The sequence below is a fragment of the Meles meles genome, chromosome 7 (assembly GCF_922984935.1).
Source record: "Meles meles chromosome 7, mMelMel3.1 paternal haplotype, whole genome shotgun sequence".
NCBI classification, from domain to species: domain Eukaryota; kingdom Metazoa; phylum Chordata; class Mammalia; order Carnivora; family Mustelidae; genus Meles; species Meles meles.
In genome coordinates this window covers 87,651,386-87,665,580 of record NC_060072.1, presented here as the reverse complement: position 1 = coordinate 87,665,580, position 14,195 = coordinate 87,651,386, and the positions used below count along the sequence as shown (strand labels likewise).

Genomic DNA, 14,195 nt, shown 5'->3' with positions numbered 1-14,195 from the left:
GGAGCTCTCAGTGGGGGAGCAGAAGGCAGAAGGAGGGAGAGCTCAGTGTATTCATCCTTCCCCACCCTTCACCCCTCTGAGAATGTTCTGGCAGTTGTTTCGAGCCCCTGAGACTGAAGATCCTGCCAGAAAGGCTCCCTGCAAAGCATTGCTGCTTCTCTGTGCCCCTTGAGCCTGTTGGTGACAATGCCCCACTATCACTAGCTGCCTCAGGCCCCTATAGGCAGTTTTTCCTTCCCTCTGCCCACAGCTCTATAAACGGTCCCTTTGTTCAAGTCTTTTCAGTTAAACTGTCTGAGTGGCAGTCTTCTTCCTGCTGGGACCCTGAGACATATGCCTCCATCACCAGGATCCCGTCACTGCCATACTCCCAGTCCCTCCTGGGGATCTTCTCTTCAGGCCCAAACTCCCAGAGCCTTCTGAGATAGATCTTCTCTTCTCCTGGATTTTGCCTCAGGCATCTGAAATTCTGCTCTCCGCAAGGTCCTTCCCCCAAACCAAGCTAAATCTTTTTCATTTTCTCCAGCCATTAGCCCTGTGTCCATCATTGCCCCATCATCACCTGAACCTGAAAGCAGACCCAGTTGCCATGGCAAGGACCATGCTCACCCAAGCCCCAGCCCCTCCCCTCCCAGGATTTGGTACTGAGCATCCAGATACATGGCATGTTGGGCAGTGTTTGTGCAGAAGTAATAGGGCCTCAGGGGCACTCCCAGCCCTGGGGGCAGTCTTCCCATTCCATGCCTCAGAGCAGCTCTGATCACAGCTCTGAGTACACGGTCACACAGAGAAGAGTGGCCCAACTCTTTATGGCCCTCTCCTCACAGTTTTTCTAAGTGTTCTCAGGTTCCCATAAATGGGGTGAAGGTGATTTTCCTCCTGCTTGATGGTGACCGAGTCCACGAAGTGTCAGAAGGTAAATACAGACATAGCCCAGAGAAAGACAGAGACAGTGTCAGGCCAGACCAGACCAGACCATGGAGGGGGTGGTTTACTAGTCCCGTTCCCCCTTCCTAGAACTAGCCTTCCTCCCCCATCCAGAAAAGAAACGGCAAAGTCCACAGATGAAGCAGAGAGGGAAGTCCAAGGACTCCTAATCCCCCAGCCATTACGAGGTTTTGTGGCATTCAGTCACAGGCTCCAGGCAAATGACCCTCGCCTACCCTCCATCTGGGAATGTGAGGGACCCCAGGTGGCTGAGAACGCAGCCCTCGCTCAGGCTGAGCTCTGCGCTGGGAACTCGTGGACTGCTGCTGCCACCTGGTGGTTCTATGTGAGAAGTGTCTGCTCTACCCTCTGGTCCAGAGGAAGCCCAGTTGACTCCTTCGTTATCCCTTGTTCTTGTATTTCCTGGCCTGCCTGAGGCCCAGTGGCCAAAACCTCCAGATCCCTGCCTGCAGCTGGTCCATGATGCACTTATATGATGACACCCATCTGGTCCTGTGCCAGGGAGGAGGTGGGAGGCTGAGGGAAAGGTGTGTGGCAAGGGGAGGCAGGGCATCTGGTCCCTGGAAGGGGCAGAAGAGGAGTCAGGCCAGATGGAACTGGAAGCTGAAATGGGGAGGGGGTGGAGTGCCACTTGGTCTCTCAGCAAGGAAAGCCCTAGACTCCAAAGTGGGAGGGCAAGCAGGAGGCTGACTCTCCATCTAGGGCTTCCCCAGGGAAGACGATCCCCGATCACTTAGAGCCCCAGGGTTGGTGGGGGGTCGGGGGGGTGGTAGGGAGGGGAAGACTGAGAGGAGGACTATTATTCTCCCTCAGACAGACAGACAAACACACACACACAAACACACACTGTAGGAGGAGCACTGAAAGACCAAGCAAGGCTGCACTGAAGTCCCAGCTACAGTCACTACTGAGAAGGGGCGTGGTGGGGTGGAGTTGGTGACTGTCCTTACCCCTCCACCTCCCTTCCACAGCCTTCTCCAGTGCCTCCAGAGACCAGGAGACACCTGACCCCGCTCCAGTCCAGGGGTCCTAATCAAAACTGTTAGGGCCAGGTATAGGTACCCACCATCAGAACAAAGGTTGACCTCAAAGACGGAGTAAGGTCCCAGATCATGCCGGCTCACAGGGAGGTCTGGGGCAGGGCCAGAGATGCTGGAGAATATTTGGGGGGGCACACCAGGGGCCTCGAAGCAGCCACTAATTACCAACCAGCACAGATGGATTTCCAGATTCTAGCTGGAAGAGCAGCACTGGTACAGACCCAAAAATAGCAGCCCAGCCCCAGACCCTAGGGCTCCCAGGGTCAGCTCTCTGGCCAGGCCCTGAGGCCTGTCAGAATGGGGTAGGGAGGGGGTATCCTCGGGGGAGGCAGGGGAGGGGCAGGAGGGCCACAAGCCCCAGCCCTGGGAGGTGATGTTCAGGGTGAGCCGTGGCAGGCACCCTTGGGGGGCTGTGCCGGGTGTGGGCCCCCACTCACCACTGAGAAGTTGTGAGGGCCACAGGGCCCCCCGCAGTAGGAACAATACAGCAGCATGTCCTCCAGCCGGTGGCAGGAGCGATTATAGAAGCGGTACAGGTTGAAGGGCTCCCCGGAGAAGGCCTCGGGCCCCGGTGGGGCAAGGGGCACCCCAGGGTCATCACTCTCGTCCAGCCCCAGCATGGGGGCCAGGTAGAGCAAGTCAGGGTAGCTGAGCTGGGACAGGCGCACGGCATTAGTGTTGCAGAGGGTGACGGCCGGGAAGGCCAGCTCCGTGGTGGCCACCTCGTCTAGCAGAGTCACGTGCGGGTAGCTGAGGTAATAGGCGACGCGGTCCCCCACCTGGCACAAGAAGGCGCCCAGAGCGAGGACAAAGGCCACTGCCCACAGGGCCTGCCTCAGCCCTGGACCCCCCTCCACGAAGATGTGGCTGGCGCCATGCAGGGTGCAGCTGTTGGCAAAGGCCACCAAATCCACAGGCGAATCCCCCTCTCGGGCCTCCTTCGTCACTGCCTCCGTTTCCTTCTCGTCTTCCTCCTCTTCTGATTCTGAGTTGTCCCGCCGCTGCCAGTGGGGACCCCAAACATCTCCCAAGGGCCCTGAGGCCTCCTCTCCAGAGGAGAAGGACACAGAGCAGAAGATCTGGATGGGCATCTTCTCCGGGGGCTTCCTGGCCCCGGGGGTGGGGGGTAGGCAGGAGAAGGGAGAAGCAGATGTGATCTTGGGCAGGATCTGGCAGGGCCAGACACCCAGCCCGGTCTGCCAGGTCTCTGCAGCCCCGCCAGCCAGCCGGCTGTCTTTCCTTGCTGGGGCCTCGTTGGCGGTGTGGCTGAGATGGGGCGGGGTGTGGAGAGGAGGACTTGCGTGCCCTGCTGGGGAGGGCCGGAGGCATCTGGGCTGATGAATAATGGATGGCAGTGGGAAAGGGAGGCTGATGGAGAGGAGGGGGGCCAGAGCCCCTTTCCAGTCACCAGCTCCAGGAGGACAGAGGGTGGAAGTCAGTGGAAACCCTGGAAAAGCCTCGGGGCTCCAGGTGAGATGGGACCTAGCAGATTCCTCTGCTCCCACAGCCCACAGCAAAAGTCCGTGCCCCTCCCCCATGACATTTAAGCTCCCTGTCACCCTCGCATCTGTTCCTCAGCAACTGCCTTGGTCTTCCTTCCCCAGTGCTGGGTCCTCGCCCCCATTCACCCCCATTCTCACCTGATGCAGCCATTCTCACTGGGGCCTCTGCACTCTCTCAGACCTCTAATTGCTCCTTGACTCACCCTGACTCATGATCACCCCCCATGCCATTGGCCACACCCCCACCTTGTCCCAATACACTCCTAAGACCCCAGTTTCTTTACAGTCACTGCCATGACCCCAATTTACTCAGTTCCTTCCTAAACCCTTAACTCCCCTGCAATCATTGCCTTGACCTCCAATTTCCCTCCCGCCAGTGCTTGACCCCATTTATCCTCCCCTCACTCCCCTGACCCTGGCTGAACTTCAAGTCAAAACTCACCCCCCCTCCACCCTGTGCTGAGCTGCACTCGGGTCACTCTCCCCTCCTCCACCTTTCTCTTCTGTGGCTTGGGGGGCAGCCCAGGTTCCATTAGCAGAGGTCTCTCACTGACCACAGACTCATTTATGGCCAGTTCCCGGCACCGTGGGGGGAGGGACCCCATCTCTTGTTGCTGAAAATCTTCCTGGCAGATCACCACTCCCCTCCCCGCCACCCAGCTTCCCACCCCTCACTGGTGCAGGAGAAGAGTTCGAGGAATTCTTTCTGGCAGGTGGAAGAAACTGAGATCAGAACAATCTGCTAGGTAAGGTGGAGAGTGTCAGGAACCAACCTGGGGTGCCCCCCAAACCCTCAGTCCTAGTGCTTCGGAGGTTCCCCATGCCCCCAGTTTACCATTCTCTGACCCCAGGTCCCTGGCCCCTCTGTGTGCTCTGGTTACTCAGGGCCACTGAGTGAGGAACTTGAGCCACCAGTCAAGTCTCTAGGGCCTAGAAGGTGACCTGAGGGGAGGAGTGGGAGGGAGGGAGGGAGGTGAAGCATGTTAACCCTTCTTCTGCAGGACCAGAGACAAAGCAGCAGAGTTCCATGAGTCTACTTGGACCTTGCCATTCCTTACCATCACATAGCCCCAGACCCCCTCCCCGCTCCTTTTCTCCCCTCCCTTCCTGCTCCTATACCTCTTCCCTTCTCCATTTGCAAGCAGGGACCCTGGAGTATGTTAGGGATGGGAGGCAATGTGCCAAGTTCCAGCAGAACTGACTGATGTGGGACCTTCAGCCTCAGCTTTGCTGCCGGGGACACAGAGGCCCCAAACGAAGAGCAGCCTTTGAGATCTGACTCCTCTCCTTCCTTTCCCCATTGCACTCGGACTTTTTGCCTAAACATTGGCCTTCCCACTGGTCTCCCTAACTCCCTGCCTCCCCAGTTTCTCCCCACCTTATATAATTCTGTATGTAATTCTTTTTTTTTTTAAGATTTTATTTTTTTATTTGACAGACAGAGATCACAAGTAGACAGAGAGGCAGGCAGAGAGAGAAAGGAGGGGAAGCAGGTTCCCTGCTGAGCAGAGAGCCCCATGCGGGTCTCGATCCCAGGACCCTGAGATCATGATGAGCCAAAGGCAGAGGCTTTAACCCACTGAGTCACCCAGGCGCCCCTCCATGTATAATTCTGACCGTTCTCTGGCCCTGAGACCTTCTTCACCCCTAGTGCCTCTTGGTAAAATCATGCCCATCTCGGGAAAATTTATGTGAGGCCTTTGTAATTTACCTTCCAGTCTCCCTTTCCTACACCCCCAACAGAAGTCTAGCGACCAGCCACCATGCCCTTCTCCCATTCTGCAGACCGACTAGGCTCATCCACAGCTCCATGTCTTTCCTGGACTCCATCTAGAGAATTTCTTCTCATTTTTTAAGACCTTATTCACATGTTACCTCCTCCAAGAAGCCTTCCCTGACTGCATAGGGCATAGTGAGTACCCACCCAGGAAACAGAATGAAGGGATCGATTCTGCTCAAGTTCCTTCAGGCATGAGTAATAACCAACAACTCCTTGAGGACAGACTGTGAGAATGAAAGACCAAGACACAGGGACCATGCGAAGAAACTAGAACCAAGGAAGACCAGGAACAAGACCAGGGCAACCAGAGAGGTCATTGCAGAGATGAGAAGGTCACTGCAGAGATGAGAGAGATGACCCACCACCCCACCTCTAGCTGTTGTCCTCGGGCTTCTTCTGCGTGAATTCAGAGGTTCCTTTCCTATTTCCCGTCCTGTGTGCATTTGCCTCCCTCCGCCCCTCCCCGTTCGCCCTCAGCTCTGAGAGGGCTCTGCACTTCCTCAGGAAGTGTTTCAGAGGTAAGTTGTAGGCCTGGGTTGGGGGTGGGGAGGCTGCAGCTGCCCATGCATTCCACACCCACTAGAGGGCGTTGTTCCCCTCCTTCAGACTCCCTGGAAGGGCATGTAGAGTTGACCTCCAGAGGGAAGAAAGGAAGGCCGGGGACATTTCCACCACCAGGCTTCACCAGAGAGAAGGACAGGCACACACAGAGCAGCTTCACAGGACAGCAAATCCAGGATGGCAGGACCCGTCTTCCCCTACACCAACATAAAGACCTGCACTGCACACCTACACATCACCACACACAGCTCCCTTGTGGGGCAACAAACATACACACACCCCAAATGGATTTCCTCTCTCCTCTAAAATCCTCTCCCGCCTCACCTTGCTCCAGTAGACTAATCCAAAGTTTGCACAGTAAGGGGAGGTAAGGAAAGTCTCAAGCAGCGCACATAGACCCACAAGCACAAAGCCCCAGGAGAAGTGGCCAAGCAGAGACCCATGCAGGACAACATCCACTTCTGAACCCTCTGTCCAAGGAGGAAAGCCTTCCCCGTGTCAGTCCCTACCTAGTACCGCTCTTTAATTGTGTGTGGTAACTCGGTGGTTTCTGACTTTTCCCACATCTCTTTCTAAACCCAGCCCCCTCAACCCCCACCCTGATGCTGCCAACATCTGTAGAATGTTTAATGCCTCTCGGTAGATAGTTCATGGAATCCTTATACAACCTAGTGAAATAAACAGGTTTGAGTAACATCGCCATTTGACAAATGGGGAAACTGAGGCATGGTGACATGTTCAAGTTTCATGGAGAGCGAGTGGTGGGCATGAGACTAGTATTAGATCACCCCCTGCAAATCCCTTCCTCCTACATTCTTTCATTTACTCATCAAATATTTACTGAGTGTCTATGTGCCGGGGACACATGAAGAATACACAATGGAATGGGTTCCTGCCCTTACTGTCTAACGGGGGAGACACACACTTTTTTAAAATTGCGAAAAGTAAATATTTAATTGCAAATCATAATAAGTGCTATGAAAAGGTAATTTGGCTCTATGGGAGCAAGTGCCAGGAGGATCTGACCCAGCCTGGGGAATCAAAGCAGGTCTCTCTGAGGACATGATGCTTGAATTGTGATCTAAACAATAAGGAGGAGTAATTAGGTAAAAGGTTGTATGAAGTGGGGGGTGGAAGAATATTCTAGAGGGCAGAGTCTTGCAAAGGCCCTGAAGACCCCGGGGGTGGAGGTGGGGGGAGAGCTCAGAGGAGAATATAGCTGGAGAGCCAGAGTGGGGTAAGAACAGTCCCGAGAAACAGGCAGCACCCAGACCCCTTGGGGGCCTTGAAGGCCACAGCAAAGATTCCTGTCCAAGGACAATGGGAGGGTTTCAAGTGATCAGAGCAGTGTTTTGAAGAGACAACTAGGAAACAGCCAGAGGGGCTGCTGGAAGACCTATCAAGAGACTATTCCAGGGTGTAGGTGAGACAGGAAGTGTACCGGCTTGGAATAGGGTGGAGATATTTAGGGAGCAAGCGTGGCAGATCCCCTTAAGGGAGGGTAGGCAGATGGAGTGTAGGGATGCTTGCTAGTTTGCATAAGTGGCTGAATGGTGCCGGTGGCTCACTGGGCCAGGAACACAAGGAAAGGACTAGTTTGGGAGATAAGATGATGAATTTGGCTTTGCACATGCTGGGTTTTGTGAGCCTTGGGACATCCAAGTGGAGGTGTGAAGGGGGAGATTAGCCATCACCAGCACAGAGGGTGAGAGGAGAGAGCTGGACAGAAGCACGTATCTGGCTGGTCAGGGTCTAGATGCTGATGAGATGGCCCAAGGAGAGAAAGTCGGAAGGAAGGATGGAAAGATGGAAGGGAGGGAGGGAGGGAGAAAGGAAGAAAGGAAAGGAGGGAAGGAGTGAGGGAGGGAGGGAGGGAGAAAAGGAAGAAGGAAGGAAGGGAGGAGAAGAGATCAAGCCTGGTTTGTCAATATCAACCAAAGCCAAACAGAATACCAACCTGTGACTTAACCACAGCCCCTAGTTACATACCCAAAGTATGAGTCCATTGGACAACCAGAGAACATAAAAAAGAATGTTCATGGTAGCTTTATTTATAATAACCAAAAACCTAGTAACCACCCAAAGGTCTAGCAAGAGTAGAATGGATAAATATATTTTGGTGTAATTATATGAGATGCTACACAGCATTGACAAAGCGCGAACTACCACCGCACAAAATGGGACAATCTCACAGACAAAAATCATAAGCAAAAGAAGACAGGCACAAAAGTGTGCAGCCTGTATGGAGGACACATGTACTCTAGGAACTTCAAGAACAGGCGGAACATATCTGTACTCACAGAAGGCAGAATAATGGTTGACTCTTGTGGGCTAGTACTGACCAGGAAGGGGCAAAGGAACTTCCTGGGGTGTTGGAAACGTTTTACACTTTTTTTTTTCTTTTTTGAAAGAGAGAGAGAGTGTGTGTGTGCGATGAGTGGGGTTTAGGGTAGGAGCAGAGGGAGAGGGAGAGAGAGAATCTCAAGCAGACTCCCCACTGAGCACAGGGCCAGACACGGGGGTCGGTTTCACCTCCCTGAGATAAAGACCTGATATGAAATCAAGAGTTGGATGCTTAATTGACTCAGCCACGCGGGTGCCCCAGGAAAGCACAGTTTAAAAAAGAGGAGGTGGTCAACCATTTTGAATGTCATTGAGAGTCATTGAGAGAATAAATAATGTTTACAGGATCTGGCCACACGGAGGTCGGTCGCTGGTGGCCTTAGAGCTCTAACCGTTTGGGTGGAGTGCTGCGGGGGGTGGGGAGAAGGTAGCCTCAAGTAGATTGGAGAATGAGTCTGAGATGAGAAAATGGAGACAGTGGAATATAGACTTCATATTTCCGAATTTTGTCTGGGAAAGGAAGCAGAAAGAGAGAGAGTGGGGGGCTGGAGAGAGTTGTGGAGTTGAGAGACCTTTGGTTTTTGGTTTTTATTTTAACCTCAACCCTGATACATAGTGAATGCTCAATAAATGTTAGCTGTATATTGCAGCTATATATTTCAAGATGGGAGAATCTTAAGGCTGAGATTTCAGCCTAGACAAGAGGATTGCTTCCTTACGGGAAGGGGGACGGCTTGGCTGAGGCTTTGATCTTCTCCCTGAAGCAGGTGACAAGGTCATTTGCTCCCGTTGTGAGGGAGAGCTGGGAAGAGTGGCTCTTTGAGGTGAGTGGTGAAGTTTGCAGTAGTCACTGGGCAGCAAGGTACCCGGAAAACACAGCGGGGTTGCCAGGGGACCCTGCACACCCATTTCAGGATGTCGATCATGAGCACAAGGTGACTGCAAGCTGGCCTGTTGTGTAACCTTCTCTGGTCGAGCTTGGCTGTCCTGGAGCCACCTGAGGAAAGCCAGTGGTGGGGCTATCCACTAGGGCTGGGATTTGGCCAAATGGTGCAATGAAAAGGCAGAGGAGTCAAAAGACTTTGGTGTGGCCAACCCGAGTCTGCCGTTCCTTCTCCTTTGCACCCTTGTTTATCCTTCCTGTCTCCTGCTTCCTTGGAGAGCGTGGCAAGCTGGGGAACCAGACACCCTCCTCCCCCTGCTCCACACACCGGCTCCTACTGTCACACACAAAGACCCTGGCCTTCGAAGATTTCAAGTCAAGGTCCCACTCTGGCATTCACTGGCTATGTGACCTCAGGCAAGTCACCTAACATCTCTGAGCCTCAGTTTCCTTGTCTCTCAAGTGAAGATATTAATATCTGCCTGCCTCCCAGAATTAGGAGGCTCATGAGCTAAAGTAAAGGGAATTTGTAAATTGCAAAGCTCGACTGGAAGAGATGATTAATTTTGCTGGTATGTGCTCTGCATGCGACCAGAGGTTGCACACAGGCTCCCTCCCACAACCGCAATAAGTGAGCTACATGCACCCCCGAGCTCATCCATACACGTCCACTACACACCCTAACCCCCATCCAGGTTCTCAGGCACCCCCACAGAGGGGCACACATGTGCTTGCACACTTGGGGCACACCTGCAGGGGGTATGTCACAGGAAGGCTGAGTTGGCTGCTGTCCACAGTCAAGACCACTGCAGCAGTCTCACCCAGGGAGGTCCCCAGCCTGTCTCCATGATCTGATGCATCAGTTAGAGACGCACAGCCCCACAGCCATGAGCTACAGGGCCCAACCTCCCAGGCCCTGGCACCCCCCGCCCCCGCAGACACGTCAAGGGGGTGCGGATGAGAGGGGACTGAAAGTGTTTTCTTTCCAAGAAATCACAGTAGCTCAGAAAAACCACCACTTGCCCTCCCTCTCCCTCAGGAGTGGCCCTGGAGAGAGCCTGGGATGGCAGAGTCTCTGCCCTTATGGTTTCTTAAGGGACCGTCCCCTCTAGGGAATACACAGCTATTTTGCGCTCATTTTACAACTTTCCACGAGGAAGATGTGTGAGCCACGCATCCCGGAAAGTCAGTGCCGCACAGCCATTCCAAGCGTAGGCCAGGTGGGCTTAGCCAGAGAGTCCCAGAGGCTGAAGGAGGGGCTGCCCCTTGGCAAAGAATCATTTAGCCATCTATTTAGAGTCTCATTTCCTCACAAGAAATTGTGCCTAGAAGCTGAGAAATGGAGCCAGATGCAACTATGCCCAAAACAGAACCCAGGGGGTCCCAGGGCCCAGCCGCACCCCTCGCCAGAACTAGGCACCACTTCTCAGTCTTGCTGTCTGCTTCCCAGTGTTGCCTCCTAGGATCCCCACACAAGGGTCCTGACTAGAAGGTTCTTTGCTGGAGGGTAGAAGGTACCGGAGCGCCCCCTCAGACCTCCAGTGCAGGCAGGCTTATGCCTCAGGCGCCTGCGGGGTGGAAAGGGTGAGGGGTGGTGAGGGAAGGGGAGTGGAGGGGGGGGACTGGCCAATAACCCCTGCTAGACAGCGGTGGGCTGCGCATATGCTGGGGGAGGGCTGCATGGGGGGACACCCCACATCCCATAAAACTGGAGTTTCTAGATAGCTGATCTGGGCTGGGGAGATGGGAAGGACTCCACTTACATGTCCAGAGTCCACCTGGTACATTACTCCCTGTCCCTGGATGCCTTTGTTACCATCCCCACCGCCTCATCTCGGAACCCCCCTCCCCCTCCCTGGGAACTAAGCTCCCTGAAGGCAGGGACGGGGTCTGTTCACCCCTACACTCTGGCGCCCAGCACAGCACCTGGCACTTTGAAAGGGGTCTGTCACGGGAAGGAACCAAGTGGAGCTTCGCACTTCCAAGCCCGGTCTCCCGCATCATCCCCCCCACACCCCCAGGACTGAAACTGCCTTCCAGAAAGTTGAAGCATGCTCAGAAGCAACCTCCACTCACAGCAGAAACGTGGGACCTCTCGGCAGCCCCCCACCCCCACTCCGGGCTTCTTGGACGCTTGCCGGATGCGGCAGTGACGGGAGCTTTGGGTTCTCCCGGGGCTGGGGCAGGAGAAAGGCCCAAGGCTTGGAAGCGCTCCTCCTCCCCACCCCTGCATTTCCCACTCTGCCCCCCAGAGGCACTTAGTTACTTACATCAATTCTCTATTACTTTAGCCAGCAGCCGGGAGATCAATTAACTTAGAGTAGCCTCTTAGCTAACTGCAGTCTGGGAGAGAGGTGGAGTCCAGAACCGCAGGGGAGGAAGGAAGGAGAGGGAGAGGAGGCGAGAGAGAGGAAACTACGTTATCCCAAGGATGTCTGTGTGTATATGCGTATGAGAGAGAAACACACAGAAAGGCAGAGAGAGCGCGACCCTAACCAGGGTCCCCTGGATTCTTGCAACCGGCTCCGCTCCGAGCTCTCTCTCATCTCCTCCCTCCAACCTCAGGCGCTTCTGAGGGAGGGAGAGAAAGCAAGGATGAGGCTGGAAGGAACGCCCTCCTCCAAAGTTAGCCTCTCCGCTCCAGCTCTCTCCTGTCCTGCTGCTATCTGCAGTTGCTCCCCTTGCTTCCTCCCCCCTCCACACCCCCAAAGACGGCCAGGACTCTGCCCCTGAGCAGGGTGGCCTGGGACCCTCCTTCTCTCTAGCAGTCTGGGCAGCCTCTTCCTGCAGCAGCGCCTCCACTGCCTGCTAGCTGGAGGGAACAGACCCAGGTGGTGAGGCCGGGCCCTCCCCGGGGACTCCTGGTCTTAGCCGCTCTGCAGTGGGAGGTGGGCGAGGCAAGCTAGGGTGTTGTGGGTGTGTGGGGTGTCAGCGAAGGGGCAGCGTTAAGTTGGGGATGAGGAAGCCCCCATGCGAGTTGTGGCTCTCTCCGGGACTTGCCATCCCTAGGTCAGCTTGTTTAAGATGGCCTCTCCCTCTCTGCTCCAGGTCCCGGGATCACCCACCTACGCCCACTGCTTCTCTCAGTTTCTCAACCCGGCAGATGCGGAAGAGTCCTGTCCCCCTCCCGCAGAACCTTAAGTAGATTTCTGTGCCCACCACCCCTCACTCCATCTCTCCTCTGAGGAATTCCTGCCTCCACTCCAGGGTCCTGAGGGGGCACTCCTGTGGGCCCCCGCAAGGATTCATGTCCCCTATCTCTTGTCCCCCCCATTCCACCCCCTCCTGAGAGAGAATACTGGCGCCACTGCACACCCACCCCCAAGATTTCCATTTTCTACTCTCTCCTTCCTTCTCTTCCAGGGTCCAGAGATGAATTCCCTGCTCTCTCCCCCGTAGGCAATGGCTCTGGGTCTCAGCTGGAGCAGGGGGACGGCATGGGGCGGACTGGGCAGCCATCTGCCAGCCCCCTCCCCTCGGTGCTGTTCAGCATTCCAGCCACACAGGCGCTCCCACTGCCAGGGACAGATAAGGTGCAGCTGCAGGCTGGCACCAGCTGCGACTGTGCTCACTCCCTCCGGCCCCCACCCAGACCCAGGCACACAGCTGCGCCCCTGGTCCCCCTCCATGGAACCCCTGCCCTGCCTTGGTCTGACTGCCCCTGAGGTGGAGTGGCAGAGCAGAGCCTCCAACCCTGTTGCCCTGGCAACCCGACATCCCCCCCTCGAAGGAAAAGAGGTGGACAGGGAAGAGGGGTCCTTAAGAGTGGGTTCCGTGGTTGCTTTTTTTTCTTCTTTTTTTTTGGTAGCTCGGCAGAGAGCTACCGAGGTTGACCTTCTGCCTCTTCAGTCTGAAACCAGTTTCTCCCAGATTTGGCCCAGGTTCCCCATATTTATCCCCACTCTCCCAAGTGGCCCCAGCTACAGCTGGGGGATGGACCTGGTCAAACACGCTGCGACCACCAGTCCCCTGTGGTTGAGCTGGATTGAAAGTACATCTGAGGGGAATGCTCGTCGCTGCAGACCCCCCTGCCAGAGGGGCTGGGGTCTCTGAGTGACCGGAGTCTGCCCCTCCCTATGCCTCCTGAACTGTCCTCCCTGAGCAGGGCTCTCCCAAGTTGGATGAGCTTGGCCCTTGGAAACCCGCAGCGGACTTCACGTGTACCCGTGCACATTATATTTTGCAAAAACTGTGAGCCAGGGCTTGGACTTCCAGTCAGAACCTGTTTCAAAGCAGCAGAAGATGCCAAGGAGGTCTCTCCTAAGCTCTGACCCAATAGGCAAATGCTTCCTGTCAGTGCCACATCTGTCCTGGGGCTAGATACACACCTCTTGACCTAGCAGAGAATTGCAAGGATGGAGAGGCAGGTGTTAAATATTAGACCAAAGGAGAGGAGAGAGAAGGCGGAGCATCAAGCAAGGAGTGTCCACATCCCCTTGGAGTCAGGGAGCTGGAGGGACTTTTCCCCCAGGGACATGTCAGACATGGACTCACAACCCAACTCCCATCTGTATAGGAACATCCCTACGGGCAGAAGTGGTAGAGTTCCCGACACAGAGACAGTGTGTAGGGAGGTCAATGAGAGAGGGTAGAAGGAGGGGCTGAGACCTTGGGTGCAGCCAGATTCAGGGTCAAATCTTTGACATGGGCTGAGAAACATAAAAAACCTAATCTTCTCTGGCAATCCAGAACCCCAAAATGCCTAGGCTGGAGCCACCTATGGGCTACTCTCATCTCTCTCCCCCACCCCAACCTCAAGCAAGGAGAAGAACTCAGATTGCTCCAGCACTCTGTAAACCAGTTAAAGCTCCGTCTGAGTACTTGGAATTGTCCCCTCAGATAACATGGACCAGTCACATTTCAGGATCTCCATTTTCATGAACCGAACATGTCCTAGCATCACCACTTGGGATCTTTCTGGACTGCAGGGACAAAGGGAGTCTCAGCTGGACACTTTCTGTGGACTACTGCACCCCCACTTTATATCTTCTCAGTCTGAGCCAAGTACTCTGCCTTTTTTTTTTTAGTGCCTTTGACACTTTTTTAAAAAATATTTTATTTATTTGACAGAGAGAAATCACAACTAGGCAGAGAGGCAGGCAGAGAGATGAGGAAGCAGGCTCCCCGCGGAGCAGAAG

The 14,195-nt window shown here is 54.8% G+C and overlaps 1 protein-coding gene across 5 annotated transcripts in view; it reads right to left on the bottom strand.

Moving 5' to 3' along the window:
- Positions 1 to 14,195, bottom strand: part of ASIC1 (acid sensing ion channel subunit 1) — a 44,252-nt gene that overhangs the window by 6,215 nt on the left and 23,842 nt on the right. Inside the window, exon 1 of one of the 5 annotated variants that reach the window (XM_046013203.1) lies at positions 2,426 to 3,122. The exons of the other annotated variants lie outside the window; for them this stretch is intronic. Coding sequence (XP_045869159.1) covers positions 2,426 to 3,079 — 654 coding nt within the window. The 5' untranslated portion in view covers positions 3,080 to 3,122. Of the gene's footprint in view, positions 1 to 2,425; positions 3,123 to 14,195 lie in introns of those variants that run through there. 5 annotated transcript variants of the gene reach the window in all.